The sequence below is a fragment of the Dermochelys coriacea genome, chromosome 2 (assembly GCF_009764565.3).
Source record: "Dermochelys coriacea isolate rDerCor1 chromosome 2, rDerCor1.pri.v4, whole genome shotgun sequence".
Taxonomy (NCBI): Eukaryota; Metazoa; Chordata; order Testudines; family Dermochelyidae; genus Dermochelys; species Dermochelys coriacea.
The window spans coordinates 175512536-175524810 of record NC_050069.1 but is presented as its reverse complement, the minus strand read 5'-3'; the positions used below and the strand labels follow the sequence as shown (position 1 = coordinate 175524810).

General features: G+C 41.6%; 1 protein-coding gene across 2 annotated transcripts in view; it reads right to left on the bottom strand.

Annotated features, from left to right (window-relative positions):
• EGFR (epidermal growth factor receptor) overlaps positions 1-12275 on the bottom strand; it is a 245109-nt gene that overhangs the window by 44272 nt on the left and 188562 nt on the right. For both annotated transcript variants that reach the window (XM_043508686.1, XM_038391933.2), the window contains exons 10-15: positions 12093-12166; positions 10842-10932; positions 9207-9406; positions 7388-7520; positions 5619-5718; positions 499-656 (exon numbers count right to left, since the gene is read on the bottom strand). In XM_043508686.1, the coding sequence (XP_043364621.1) occupies positions 499-656; positions 5619-5718; positions 7388-7520; positions 9207-9406; positions 10842-10932; positions 12093-12166 (756 nt within the window). The remainder of the gene's footprint in view (positions 1-498; positions 657-5618; positions 5719-7387; positions 7521-9206; positions 9407-10841; positions 10933-12092; positions 12167-12275) is intronic.

Below are 12275 nucleotides of genomic sequence, written 5' to 3'. Positions count from 1 at the left end.
TTTGCTCCAAAAAAATCGAAGTCACAACGAGATACATGAGCAGCCACTCATACTATTACATTCATCTTAAAGGCATGGGACATACTTAGTACTCTTGTGAGAAACACATGTTTATAAATGATCTCACGGTCCACAAGATGTCAGTATTGCTCCAGACAAATACAGCTGACAAAGCATTCAACTGGTGGGGGAAAAAGTGAATCATAACGTAGGAATCTTGTAAAATTCCAGAAAGTCTGATTTTAAAAATAATCTTGTTTTAAGTCTGCAAAAACCATTTTCTCCACTCTTTTGCCTTTTCTGCCGACTAGAAGCACTACAGAACTTTACCTATTCCAAACTCAGCAGCACTTTGCTTACATTACCTGCAAATCCATAACCTCTTTAGTTTTCTATTTTTCTTTTTCAAATGGACAACTTTACAGTGAGAAAAATCAAGGAAAGAAGGAAGATACACTTTACTCCTTCCACTTCTGTGTAAGCAAGTATTTTACCTACCCACGGGTACAATTCAGATGACAGAGCCGACACACTGAGTTTTCATCTGCGTATTTCCAGACTAAGGTATCATTTTCACCCAGAACTCCAGCAGGGCAGGATTTAACACAGTGAGGGCCATCTATATAGTGGGCACACTTTATGCAGTTGTCCGGACCCTGGATAAAGAGCAAGAAATTGTTGTCTGTAATAGATTTGCCCAAGTCATATGTTGGCATATGCAAGAAGAGACTCTCAGAAGATAAATAAATGCATGTTTGATCATTTGAAATTCTAAACATGATTCAATGTTTTATCCTAGTTTATCTTATTATTGTACTACATAAAATTCTTGCAAAGTTTTAATCCTCTTGTATAATATGCTGTGTGAGATACAGCACCTGATGATCAATTAAATAACTCTCTCTGGGTATCAATGCTGAGGTATGATTCCTATTATTCTGTAATTTTCCTATTTTATGTCCTAATAAAAAACTTACATTTTTGGTTTAATACTGTGAATAAAGATGCTTTGATAGCAAATAAATTTAAAATCAAAGGGCCTGATTCTCATTTAATGTAAACCACCATTGCTCTGTTGAAATCAGTGGAGCTATACCAATTTATACCAGATGAGGATCTGGCTCATAAAGCTTTTTCATTCTTTGTATAATCTAAGGCAGTGGTTCTCAAAGGGTGGCCAGCACATCCCTTGGCCCGCGCCGCTTCCCGCAGCACCCATTGGCTTGGAGCGGCGAATCATGGACAGTGGAAGCTGCGATCGGCCAAACCTGTGGACGCGGCAGGTAAACAAACCAGCCCGGCCCACCAGGGGCTTTCCCTGAACAGGCGGCGGACTGGCTTTGAGAACCACTGATCTAAGGATATGTCTACGCTATGAAATTAGGTCGATTTTATAGAAGTCAATTTTTAGAATTCGATTTTATACAATTGATTGCGTATGTCCACACTAAGCGCATTAAGTCAGCGGAGTGCATCCTCACTACCGTCGCTAGCATTGATTTATGGAGCAGTGCATTGTGGGTAGCTATCCCACAGTTCCTGCAGTCTCTGCCACCCATTGGAATTCTGGGTTAAGCTCCCAGTACCTGATGGGGCAAAAATATTGTTGCGGGTGGTTTTGGGTACATGTCGTCAGTCGCCCCTCCCTCCGTGAAAGCAACAGCAGACAATCATTTTGCGGTTACCCGTGCAGATGCCATGGCTAGCATGGAGCCCACTCAGCTCACCATCACCACTGCTGTTGTGGGCAAGTCTACTGTGGGTGCTGCTGTGATCCAGGTAGCCAATGCAATCATTGACATTCTGTTATCAAGGGTAGTGACTTTGGGAAATGTACAGGCCTTTTTAGATTTTAGGTGCATCATATTCCTGTCCTTTGTCACTGGTGAAGAAGTCTTGCAGCCGTACATTCCAGTCCAGTTGGCACTGTAACACCCCATAGCACTTCTGCGGTTGACACATGTAACAGCTCCAGGGTTCTTGCTCTTTTGCCTTGGCTGAGGTACATTGCCCTACCAGGACCTCCAAGCACTCGACACAGAAGCACCTGCAGCAGCTGGCACTGCTACACAGCAGCAGCTCCTGGGTGCCTTCACAGCAGACGGTGCAGTAGGACTGCTAGCTGTCCTCATACATGGTGTACGGCTCCACCGCTTCCGCTGCAACTCTGCTCTCCTGCAACTCTGCAACAGACAGTGCAGTAGGACTGGTAGCCATCCTCGTCGGACATGTAGCTTGGCCAGGGGTTCTGGGAATGTCTTCCCTGCCCGGCTCCTAGCAACCTCCAGGGCGTGGTATATGGCTCCACTACTTCCGCTGCAACTCTGCTCTCCTGCGAGTTGGAGGTTTCTGCCTCAGGCTGCTCTCTCAGCCAGCAGCACCACACAGTCGCATCTACCCCAGCCTACCCCTTGCTCCCATGGCTCATGAAGCCTGGACAGTAGTAAGGAGCAGTTCAACTATAGGCTGAGCAAGTGCAGAATGGTGGTAGAATGTGCCTTTGCACATTTAAAAACTCACTGGCGCTATTGGTCAGACCTCTGCGCAACCAACATTCCCATTGTTATTGCTGCTTGCTGTGTGCTCCATAATATCTGTGAGAGTAGGGGGGAGATGTTTATGGCGGGGTGGGAGGTTGAGGCAAATCGCCTGGCATCTGATTTTGAGCAGCCAGACACCAGGGCGATTAGAAGAGCACAGCAAGGCATGCTGCACATCAGAGAGGCTTTGAAAACCATTTTCATGACTGGCCAGGCTATGGTGTGAGAGTTGTGTGTGTTTCTCCTTGATGCAAACCCGCCCCCTTTATTGATTTTAGTTCTCTGTAAGCCAACCACCCTCCCCGCTGCGAAATAAAGTAACTATTGTTTTGAAACCATGCATTCTTTCTTTATAAATTTTAAAAAAAATGTGATAACGGACAAGGTAGCCCAGGTGGGGTGGGGGAGGAGGGAAGGACAAGGCCACATTGCTTATTGTAGCCACACTAAAAATCAAACTGTTTGAATGATAGCCTTCTGTTGCTTGGGCCATCTTCTGGAGTGGAATGTCTGGGTGCTTGGAGCCTCCCCTCGCGTTCTTGGGCATCTGGGTGAGGAGGCTATGGAACATGGGGAGGAGGGTAGGCGGTTATACAGTTGATGCAGCGGGGATCTGTGCTCTTGTTGGCTTTCCTGCAGCTCCAACAGACGCTTCATCATATCTTTTTGCTTCCCCATTAGCCTCAGCATCACGTCCTGCCTCCGCTCTTCGCGCTCACTTAATTTTTTTCTGGCCTCTGCCACTGAATGCCTCCATGCATTAAGCTGTGCCCTATCAGTGTGGGAGGACTGCATGAGCTCAGAAAACAGGTCATCATGAGTGTGTTTTTTTTGCCTTCTAATCTGCGATAACCTCGGACAGAGACGATAGGGGGAGCGTAGAAACATTCTACGCTCTATGATTCTGGGGGTCACCTGTGCTGCTGAGTTCACTACGCTGACCAAACAGGAAATGAAATTCAAAAGTTCCTGGGGCTTTTCCTGTTGCACCTGGCTAGTGCATTGGCGTTCAAAGTGCTGTCCAGAGCAGTCACAATGGAGCACTCTGGGATAGCTCCCGGAGGCCAATATCGTCGATTTGCGTCCACACTACCCCAAATTTGACCCAGCAAGATCGATTTTAGCGCTACTCCCCTTGTCAGGAGGAGTACAGAAGTTGATTTTAAGAGCCCTTTAGGTCGATAAAACGGGGTTGGTTGTGTGGACGCAGTCATTTTGAAATTGTCCTAACACGGCTAAATTCGACCTACCCTCGTAGTGTAGACCAGGGCTAAGAAAACCTTTCTTCCACTCTGAAGCAGAAAGGGAAACTGGGTGAAAATAGAAAAGCCCATCAAATTTCTAATCTGAAGAGCTTTTAGCTAAAGTTTACATGAATTTTCTGAAATGTTGTTGTTTTTACTGAGATTGTGGCAGGATCCAAAATGATCTAGGTACTCTCTAAACAGAGTAACAAGTAGTCCCAGGTAAAATTGCCTTTTCAGAAAGAAAAGCTGCAAGTTTTGTGTTCATGACAATCAGAAGGAGGGCTGTTGTATGTCAGCAGAATATAACTTTTTAGTTTTATGATGCCAGTAAGCAATTAATCACAAACACGAAGAGACTATTCTAACTTCAAAAGAGAAACTTCCTTGATGGCCTAGTTCATTGCTACACAGGAGCCCCAGGTATGCTCCAGAAAGTAGTAGGCTAGATCCCTAGCACCGACTGCAGTGGAGCAACATGAATATATTTATGTATTATTTGTAGTGTCTAGCAGCCCTATTCATAGATTCATAGATACTAAGATCACAAGGGACCATTCATGGACCAGGGCTCTACTGTACTACCTGCTGTATGAACAAATAACAAAATGATGCCCCTACTCAGTAGCTGTGCATCTGGACCAAGGTTCTAAGTCAGGGGTTCTCAACCTTTTTCTTTCTGAGGTGCCCCCAACATGCTACAAAAATTCCATGGCCCACTTGTGCCACAACAACTGTTTTTCTGCATAGAAAAGCCAGGGCTGGCATTAGGGGGTAGCCAGCAGGCCAATGGCCCCATACCACAGCTTCGGATTTCTGCCATAGGTTCCAGCAAGCCTAATACCGGCCCTGCTTGACAGACCGCCTGAAACCTGCTCGTGAACCCGGGAGCTGAGGACACCTGGTTGAGAACTACTCTTCTAAGTCAAAACGGAATGAAGCAAGTACCCTGCATTATTGAACAGTGACTTTCTGACTGATGAAGGATGGACAGTCATCCTGTGTCAGGATAGTGGCTACAATGGAGGGTGCAGGGGGTTTCCAAGAGTGGGGCTGTAAGGTGTAGGAAGACAACTGGATCCTTGACACTCTGTCAGGGAATAGAAAATTGCCCCCACCCCTTTACTAAAAAAAGATATTATTGAGCTAATGGTTTCACTGGAATTGAAATATCCTGCCAAGTAAAACTAAGGGACTAAATTGAACCCTGAGTATAAAGAAGTACAACTCTCCATTGACTCTTACCCTCAAGGCTGAATTTGGTACTACTTGTAAAAAGAAATATGGGAGTCTATTTTCCATTCAGGCCAAGCTAGATATTTCATAAAACAACAGAGTATTTTAAAAATCTGAGAAGGATAAAACTGAGGAGGATTTTGCCATTGGATATTGGGAAAGACCAAGGTATTTTAACTTTTATAAAAGGGGCCTTTATATAAACTCAGAAAGTTCCAATAACTTTGGAAAAGTTGACTATCGTTTTTACAAACATCTAGTATTTTGCACTTACATTAAAAGAGATGCATTACTTTTAATTGTGTTGGGCTATAGAGTTTGGTTTTAAATAAAAACTGCTTTCTTGATATTTTCCAACAAACATCTGCTGTTGATTAAAATCTGACCTTTAGTCTTCAGAGGCAAAAAGTTACTGAATTAATTCACTATTAGCTATAGTTATTTATACAGTGCCTCAGATCAGCAAAAATTAGCCTCCATTTTGGGAAGTGTCATAATTTATGATGATTTGGTTGTTCAATATCTAAGTATTTTGATATGTTCACCATGTTACAGGGTTTCTACATGTACAAGTTTGTTAGGTCAAATCTGCTCTTACAGGTCCTGTGCAGGTTGCATTGTATGCAGTTGAATTTTGCACCAGGCATTCTGGGTGACACTGAAGACATTCAGATTCTCTTTCAAATTCTCTTGGCTCCCTGAAAAATAAAAAAAGGAATAGAAGGAATACTTGACAAGATGTCAACTTCAAATTTACATTTCAGAGCTTCCACTACTTTTTCCAGTTTGGCTATATTAGGATGTGTATAATGAGATGGGAGGAAATATAGGAAGAAATTCTTGACTAGTCCTCGCACATCAATATAACTTGCTGAGCATAAAACAGGAAAAAGGTCAGAGTAAGGAAAATTTGGCTGACAGTGCCACACAAGGCAATCCAGATTGTAAACTACAAATTAATCTTTCTATTTTAATGAAGATGAAGAATATTCTCAAAAATCTCCAAAACATTTTTTCTATCACTACTGATCAGCAAAAATATTTCTAGTGATTCTGAGCCACTAAACAACAACTTGGGAAATTAAACAAATTGGCTGATAATTAGATTCTTGCCCTCCCTATAACACACAATGAATCATTAAAATATGAACGCTGAGAACAGATGGTTTTGATAGCAATAAAGCTGTTACACTTCAAGTAATTGTGTTATTAATTAAACCAAATCTACCCATCATTTGACACAAAAAATGCCCTGTAGGTCATAACATCTGCTGGAGGGAATTCTCTTGAAAAGACAACAGCTGCTGAACTGCAAATTGCTAGACAAATATAAACATTATGGACTCCAGCATACTGTAAAATTGGTGTCATAATATTAATATTTTTAAAAGTTAAACAAACTTTAAAGAATTTAAAAAAAGGAAATAGGAAAAATATGTCCACTGGTAGTTCTATGGATGAGTAAACATTTTGTGCTCTGTAAACGCAGTGTATTCAAAATCCTTCAGTTTTGGGATCAGTGTAACTCATGTTAGCTGTTCTATCATATATATTACAGGTTTAAACAACTATGAGAATGTTCCTTTTCAAGACCCAGGGAATCTTATAAATGTTGCTAAACATAAGCCAAACTGATGGGATTATTTTGCCTGAAATTACTGGTCCTGGTGTGCTGGGGCCAGTGTATTTAGGTTCATCATGCCTTCACTGCAGCTCGGCAATAAACGGGAGTAAAAATTGTAAGGACAAACTATTGAATTGGACCAGTAATTTAGATGGGAGCCTGGGAATCTGAGGGCAGATTTTGATCTTAAGATGTTTAGGCCACAATCCAACAAAATCACTGCAGCATGTGCATAAATTTAACCCCACTGAGTTGCCCCATTGAAGTAAATTAAGCTAATCAATGGGTGAAATCCTGGTTCCAGTGAAGTCAGTATCAAAATCCCATTGGTTACAATAGGGTGAAGATTTCACCTAATATAGTTTTAAAGGCTGAGATTTTCAAAAGAGCCTAAGGGAAGTAGGCCACTTGATTTTCAATGGTATTTGGTGCTTAGTTCCCTTAAGCCCCTTTGAAATTTCAGTCTTCTCCCAGTAGGTCTTAGGGGAATTATCCATGTACATCCCCCAATTGATGCTGGAGGAACAGACTGCTAAGTATTCTTAGACAGAGAAGAGTATTTCTTCCCCCTTTTCTGTATTTAGGTACCACACTCAAACCAACATTTTTGCAAAAGTATCAATTTTTGTTACTATTAGAATTCCTGGTTTTTATTTTCCCCTAGTAATGTTAATATTTTTCTTCCTATGCTAATCCTCCCCCAGCTCCAGCCCCCCCACCGTCCCCCAAAAAACCCTTCTTACCCTTGCATAACATTGCATTTTTTCACACATTCTCTTTGGCGACTGAAATGATGACAGGAAAAGCAATGGAATGGCCCTGGACCCCAGCAGCCTACTTCTGAGCACAAGGGGTCACAAACGTGTTGCTCGGCGGCTGAGAGAAACAGAGACAAAGACAAAAAATAGCCGGGAATTTCAGAGAGCGTAATTAGAGCACCACAAATGACTCATTTTTGAGAGCCAATTTTTCCAAATTAATCCAGAGTAGATCTGAAGGATCCTGACAGCATTACAGAGCAGGAGGAGAAACATACATGCTTTTCTCTAGTTTCCAAAGCTTGAAGTTAAATGGGACTTTTAGTTTTGCCATATAAAAACACATGCTGCTCTGTAGCTATTTATTCATCAGATACAGATTATTCTGTTGTAAAGAAATCTACTCCTAAAATGGACATTAACATAAAACAAATAAATATGCTGCAGACAGACACAATAAGGGCCTGATCCAACGTCCACGGAAGTCAATGGGAAGCTCAAATTGGCCCCTGACTGAATGGGTCAAACATGTGAATGAAGTTGGAACTTTCACCGTTGTCCTTCAGCTCCAAAACCAGAAGCCTCTACTAGCTGCGCCATAGCAAAGCAGATCTTGCCTAGCTGTCAATCATTGTTAATCCTTTATCCTCTGTGTAGGCCAGCTGCTAGAGCACAACATCATGCAAACACACACACACACACACCCCTACAGTGCAAGTGAATGTGTTCAGAGAAGAACACCTGACTCCAAAGTTTTATCTTTTTATATTGCTCCCCATTTGGGATGTATAAATCGAGCCTCTGCCAATGTGTGAGTGGGAAGGGAAGTTTGGACCAAAACTAGGTTCTGCCTGGCTAATGCTTCAAAATTTTGGGCTCATGAATCTCAGTGAGGCTTTGAGAGTGCTGAGATGGGGCAGCCTGAGGAAGCAATTTAGTCTATATTCTCAAGGGTAAACCCCCTCCGTCCCCCTAGGTTTACCTTAGTACAGCATCATCCACAGCCTTTGACAGGCAACAAGTTAAATTTTGGGTCTGACCTTCCTTGCCTCTGCCATGAAAGTGGACAGAAATTGCAACTAACACTCCAGGAGGTCGCCATTGAAGCAGACATTCACATCAGCTGCAACACACATGCCTTACTATATTCACAGCATCATACCCATATGCATTCTCAATCACCTCAGGTGAAATCCTGGTCCCATTAGAGTCAGTGGCAAAGCTCTCATTCACTTCAGTGGAGCCAGGATTTCCCCCCTGCCTTCCACAACAAACTCTCTTTCAGTTTCACTATATAACCAAACACAATGAAGACATCCACTTCCTCAGAATCACATTCAAATGCACCACCTCAACTCTTACCTCCCACTTTCTCCTTGAGAAACACCACATTATGAGCTTTGCCACTACACGCAGGTCACTTATCTCAATCTGAGGGTGGAGTTAAGACTGAGTGTTTGAAGAGGATTGTGAGGGACTGGGAGTTGTACTTGGTTATATGTTGGCATTGATGGGAGCTGGCTATGGAGCAGAGGTGTGCTTTGTTATTGTTGTGTTTGGTTGGCAAGACATGTGAGTTGAGGTTGAGGGGGATGTGACTATCAGTTTAACTGGTGCCTGGAATTTTAGTAATTGTGTTGATAGAAAAGGAGGTTGAACATCATCAATTGCAGCTTAATAAACATTTTTGTTTGTGGTAATATACAAGGTGGAAGAAAGGTTTGCTTAAATTACTGGTCACAATCTCTTTTTCTGCACCCCACAATGGCATTCCAAGAGGGACAAACGGACAGTATTAACTTACTGCATTCATCTTTATTTCTGTTGGATACGATTTTTGTTTTCTGAGTTTCTGTCACAAAGAGTTTATTCCAGTTCATTGTCTCAGCATAGCAGAGGTTCTGGTTTTTCATAATGGCGACATCACCATCACTTATTTCCTTGAGGGAGCGCAGTCCCAGAGAGTGTATCTTTAGGTTAACAATGGCAAGAGAATACTGACCACTAAAATGGGTGTGGGGCAAAAAGAACAGATAGAAACGGATTACTGAGTACATTTTCTTTTTGAATTTCAAAGACCCATCTGGCTTACTGTACACTGAATGTTTTACAAGGAAAGATACTGCTTGGTCCACCAAACTTAATTTGTGTAACATTACAGATGTTTTTATGACATATTTATTGTAAAGGTACTATATTCACATCTGATTTTCTATAGGGACTGAAGTTATGCTCTAATAAATTTGTTAGTCTCTAAGGTGCCACAAGTACTCCTTTTCTTTTTGCGAATACAGACTAACACGGCTGCTACTCTGAAACTCGTCTGATACACTGCATCATGTATACACTAATACGATATGGAGGTAAAGCTAAAGTTATTACTTTTCACTTGAGTCTGCCATATTACTCAGCATGTTAGTGTAGCACCAAGTACAATGGGGCTTTGATTCATATTAGGACTTTTGGGCACTGCTGTAATTCATTAGTTATATTACAGTCGTGCCTAAAGGTACCAATTGAGATCAGGGTCCCATTGTGCTAGGCACTGTACATGCACTGAATAAGAGAAAAATCTCTGTACCAAAGAGCTAACAATCTACATAAAAGACGGACAAAGTAGAAGCAATGAAATATTGGGAATGTCTACATGGTGGGGCAATGTGCTCTCTGGGGCTGTGATTTCTAAAGCCCGCTAACGTGTTGAGCATTAATTGGTCCACATAGACCCTGCTGATGCGCACTACTGTTTCAGATAGTACTATGTTAAAGCGTACTAGGAAACCTTTAGTCTGTATCAGCAGGGTCTACCCAGACCAATTAATGTGCAGTTCATTAGTGAGCTTTTGACATCATAGTCCTATAGAGTGTATTGCCCCAGTGTATAGACAAGCCCATATTATCACCATTTTACAGCTATGGAATTGAAGCCCAGAGGCCCAGATTTTTGGAGTATTTAGGCATTGCTCTGCTCAGTGTTACAGGCCTTACTGACTTAGGAGCCTAAATCTAGTTTTCAGAAAGTGACTTAGGCTCCTAAGTCAGGTAGGTGCTGCAATGTTGAACAGAGCAACACCCAGATATCTTTAAAAATCTTAGCCAGAGAGATTTTGTGACTTGAGCAAGATGACAGAGGAAGACTGCCTCAGAACCAATAATTGAAGCCATATCTCCCACGATCCATTCCAGCACTCTAATCCCAAATCCATCCTTCCTTTCAGATATAAATAGGGACAATGTCTTGACAGTCACTTGGACACATAGGACCAAATTGGTATAAAACGGATATAAAATGGTGCAGTTCCATTGACTTCAATAGGACTACACAAATTTATACCATCAGAGAATTTGGACCAAGTTTTTCAAAACCTTTTATTATTTCGACAAACCTGGCTGTAAACACAGTTTATCTCACCCTCATTCTGGCATATGGGTTACTTACTGTTGCTTTGTTCTGCCTCGTATAATCTCCAGATTTTCAAAAGCATAGAGATCTGTGGCATTTTCAGGCCAGGCTTGAATCAACAAAAATCCTGAAACAGGAATAAAAAACAAAACAAAACCCCCAAAACCTCAGCAGCTGGAAAATAGGATTTTTATTGTGAATTCCTGTTGAGCTGGGGAAGGCACTTTTATCTTCTTCACATCTTTATGAGACTTGCAAAATGAAAGAATTACATTTTAGGGAGTCTGCAGATATTTTTAACGTTGCTTTGTAAACAGTTTACTTTTAGGCCACCAAGAGGGCTTAACGTTGTACAAGTCTAGTATGTTATTGAGCTGTACATCCTGAGCACTTAAGAGCAGAAACTCCTGTGGTCTCTCATCAGGAAATGCTGCAGTAAGTGTCCCTGGATTTCACTGAAACATGAAGACATCACTGGAGCTTTCTAGTAGTGGAAGAATTTAGGAAATGGGGGAAAAAATGAGTGGGGGAAAAGCACAGCAGAGTTTAACTGCTAAAGATTTTCCTGCTTGCACCTTCAATGGGGAAAGAATTTGGGGAACAGTATTATATAAAAGTTATCTAAATGTAGTGACAATGACACTTAAAGTAACTGGACATATTTAAAATGAGAGAAAAAAGGGGAGCCCATGGGTCCAATTCAGATTTTACACTGCTTTTACAATGGTGTGAAGTCCTTTGACTTCACCAGAAGTACTCTGTTTTTGTTCAAAATCAAAATCAGGCCCAGGCTACTCAGTGCATGCATGGATCCAAGGAAAAGGCATTCAGATTTGTGACTCCCTTTGGTGTGATGGAAGCAATAGAGTACAATTTCCCAAAGAACCTTTGAAAAGTTTTCCACCAATAGAAATGCAGTCATTATTTCCGGGTGGATTAGCAGTGAGCACCATTTCCTGTACATCTGCTTTATCATACTTCTTGGGTATCTGAGAGTGTTCTGGTTTTGCTGTTTAATATGTCTGACAATTCAGCAGAAGGAATGGGCTGGTAAAACCATACACCTTACACCAGATTCTGATCTGAGTTACATGGGTGTAAATCCAGAGTAACTCCACTGACTGCAGGTGAAAGGTGTTACTCTGGATTTATACTGGCGCTAACTCAGATGATTTAGTTTGTTGTGTCTTTCTTAACAAAAAACTGTTTTTACTCCTTTTTCCCCCTTTATTTGTGTTTTCTGGGACTACAAGATCAGACAAAATGTTAAGCCAAATATATCGCTACCTGATATTTCTTTTACTGTTTTGAAGATATCCAGTTTCTTTGGGTCCAGTGGTTGTGTTTTGGTGAAGGCATCACTAAAAATCAAAACAGATCATGCAATTTGAAAAAGAACACATTAACTTTAACGGCTGCTTCTGGTAAAAGACCAACCGTGAGCCCTCTTCCCCAACCATGTACGAATCA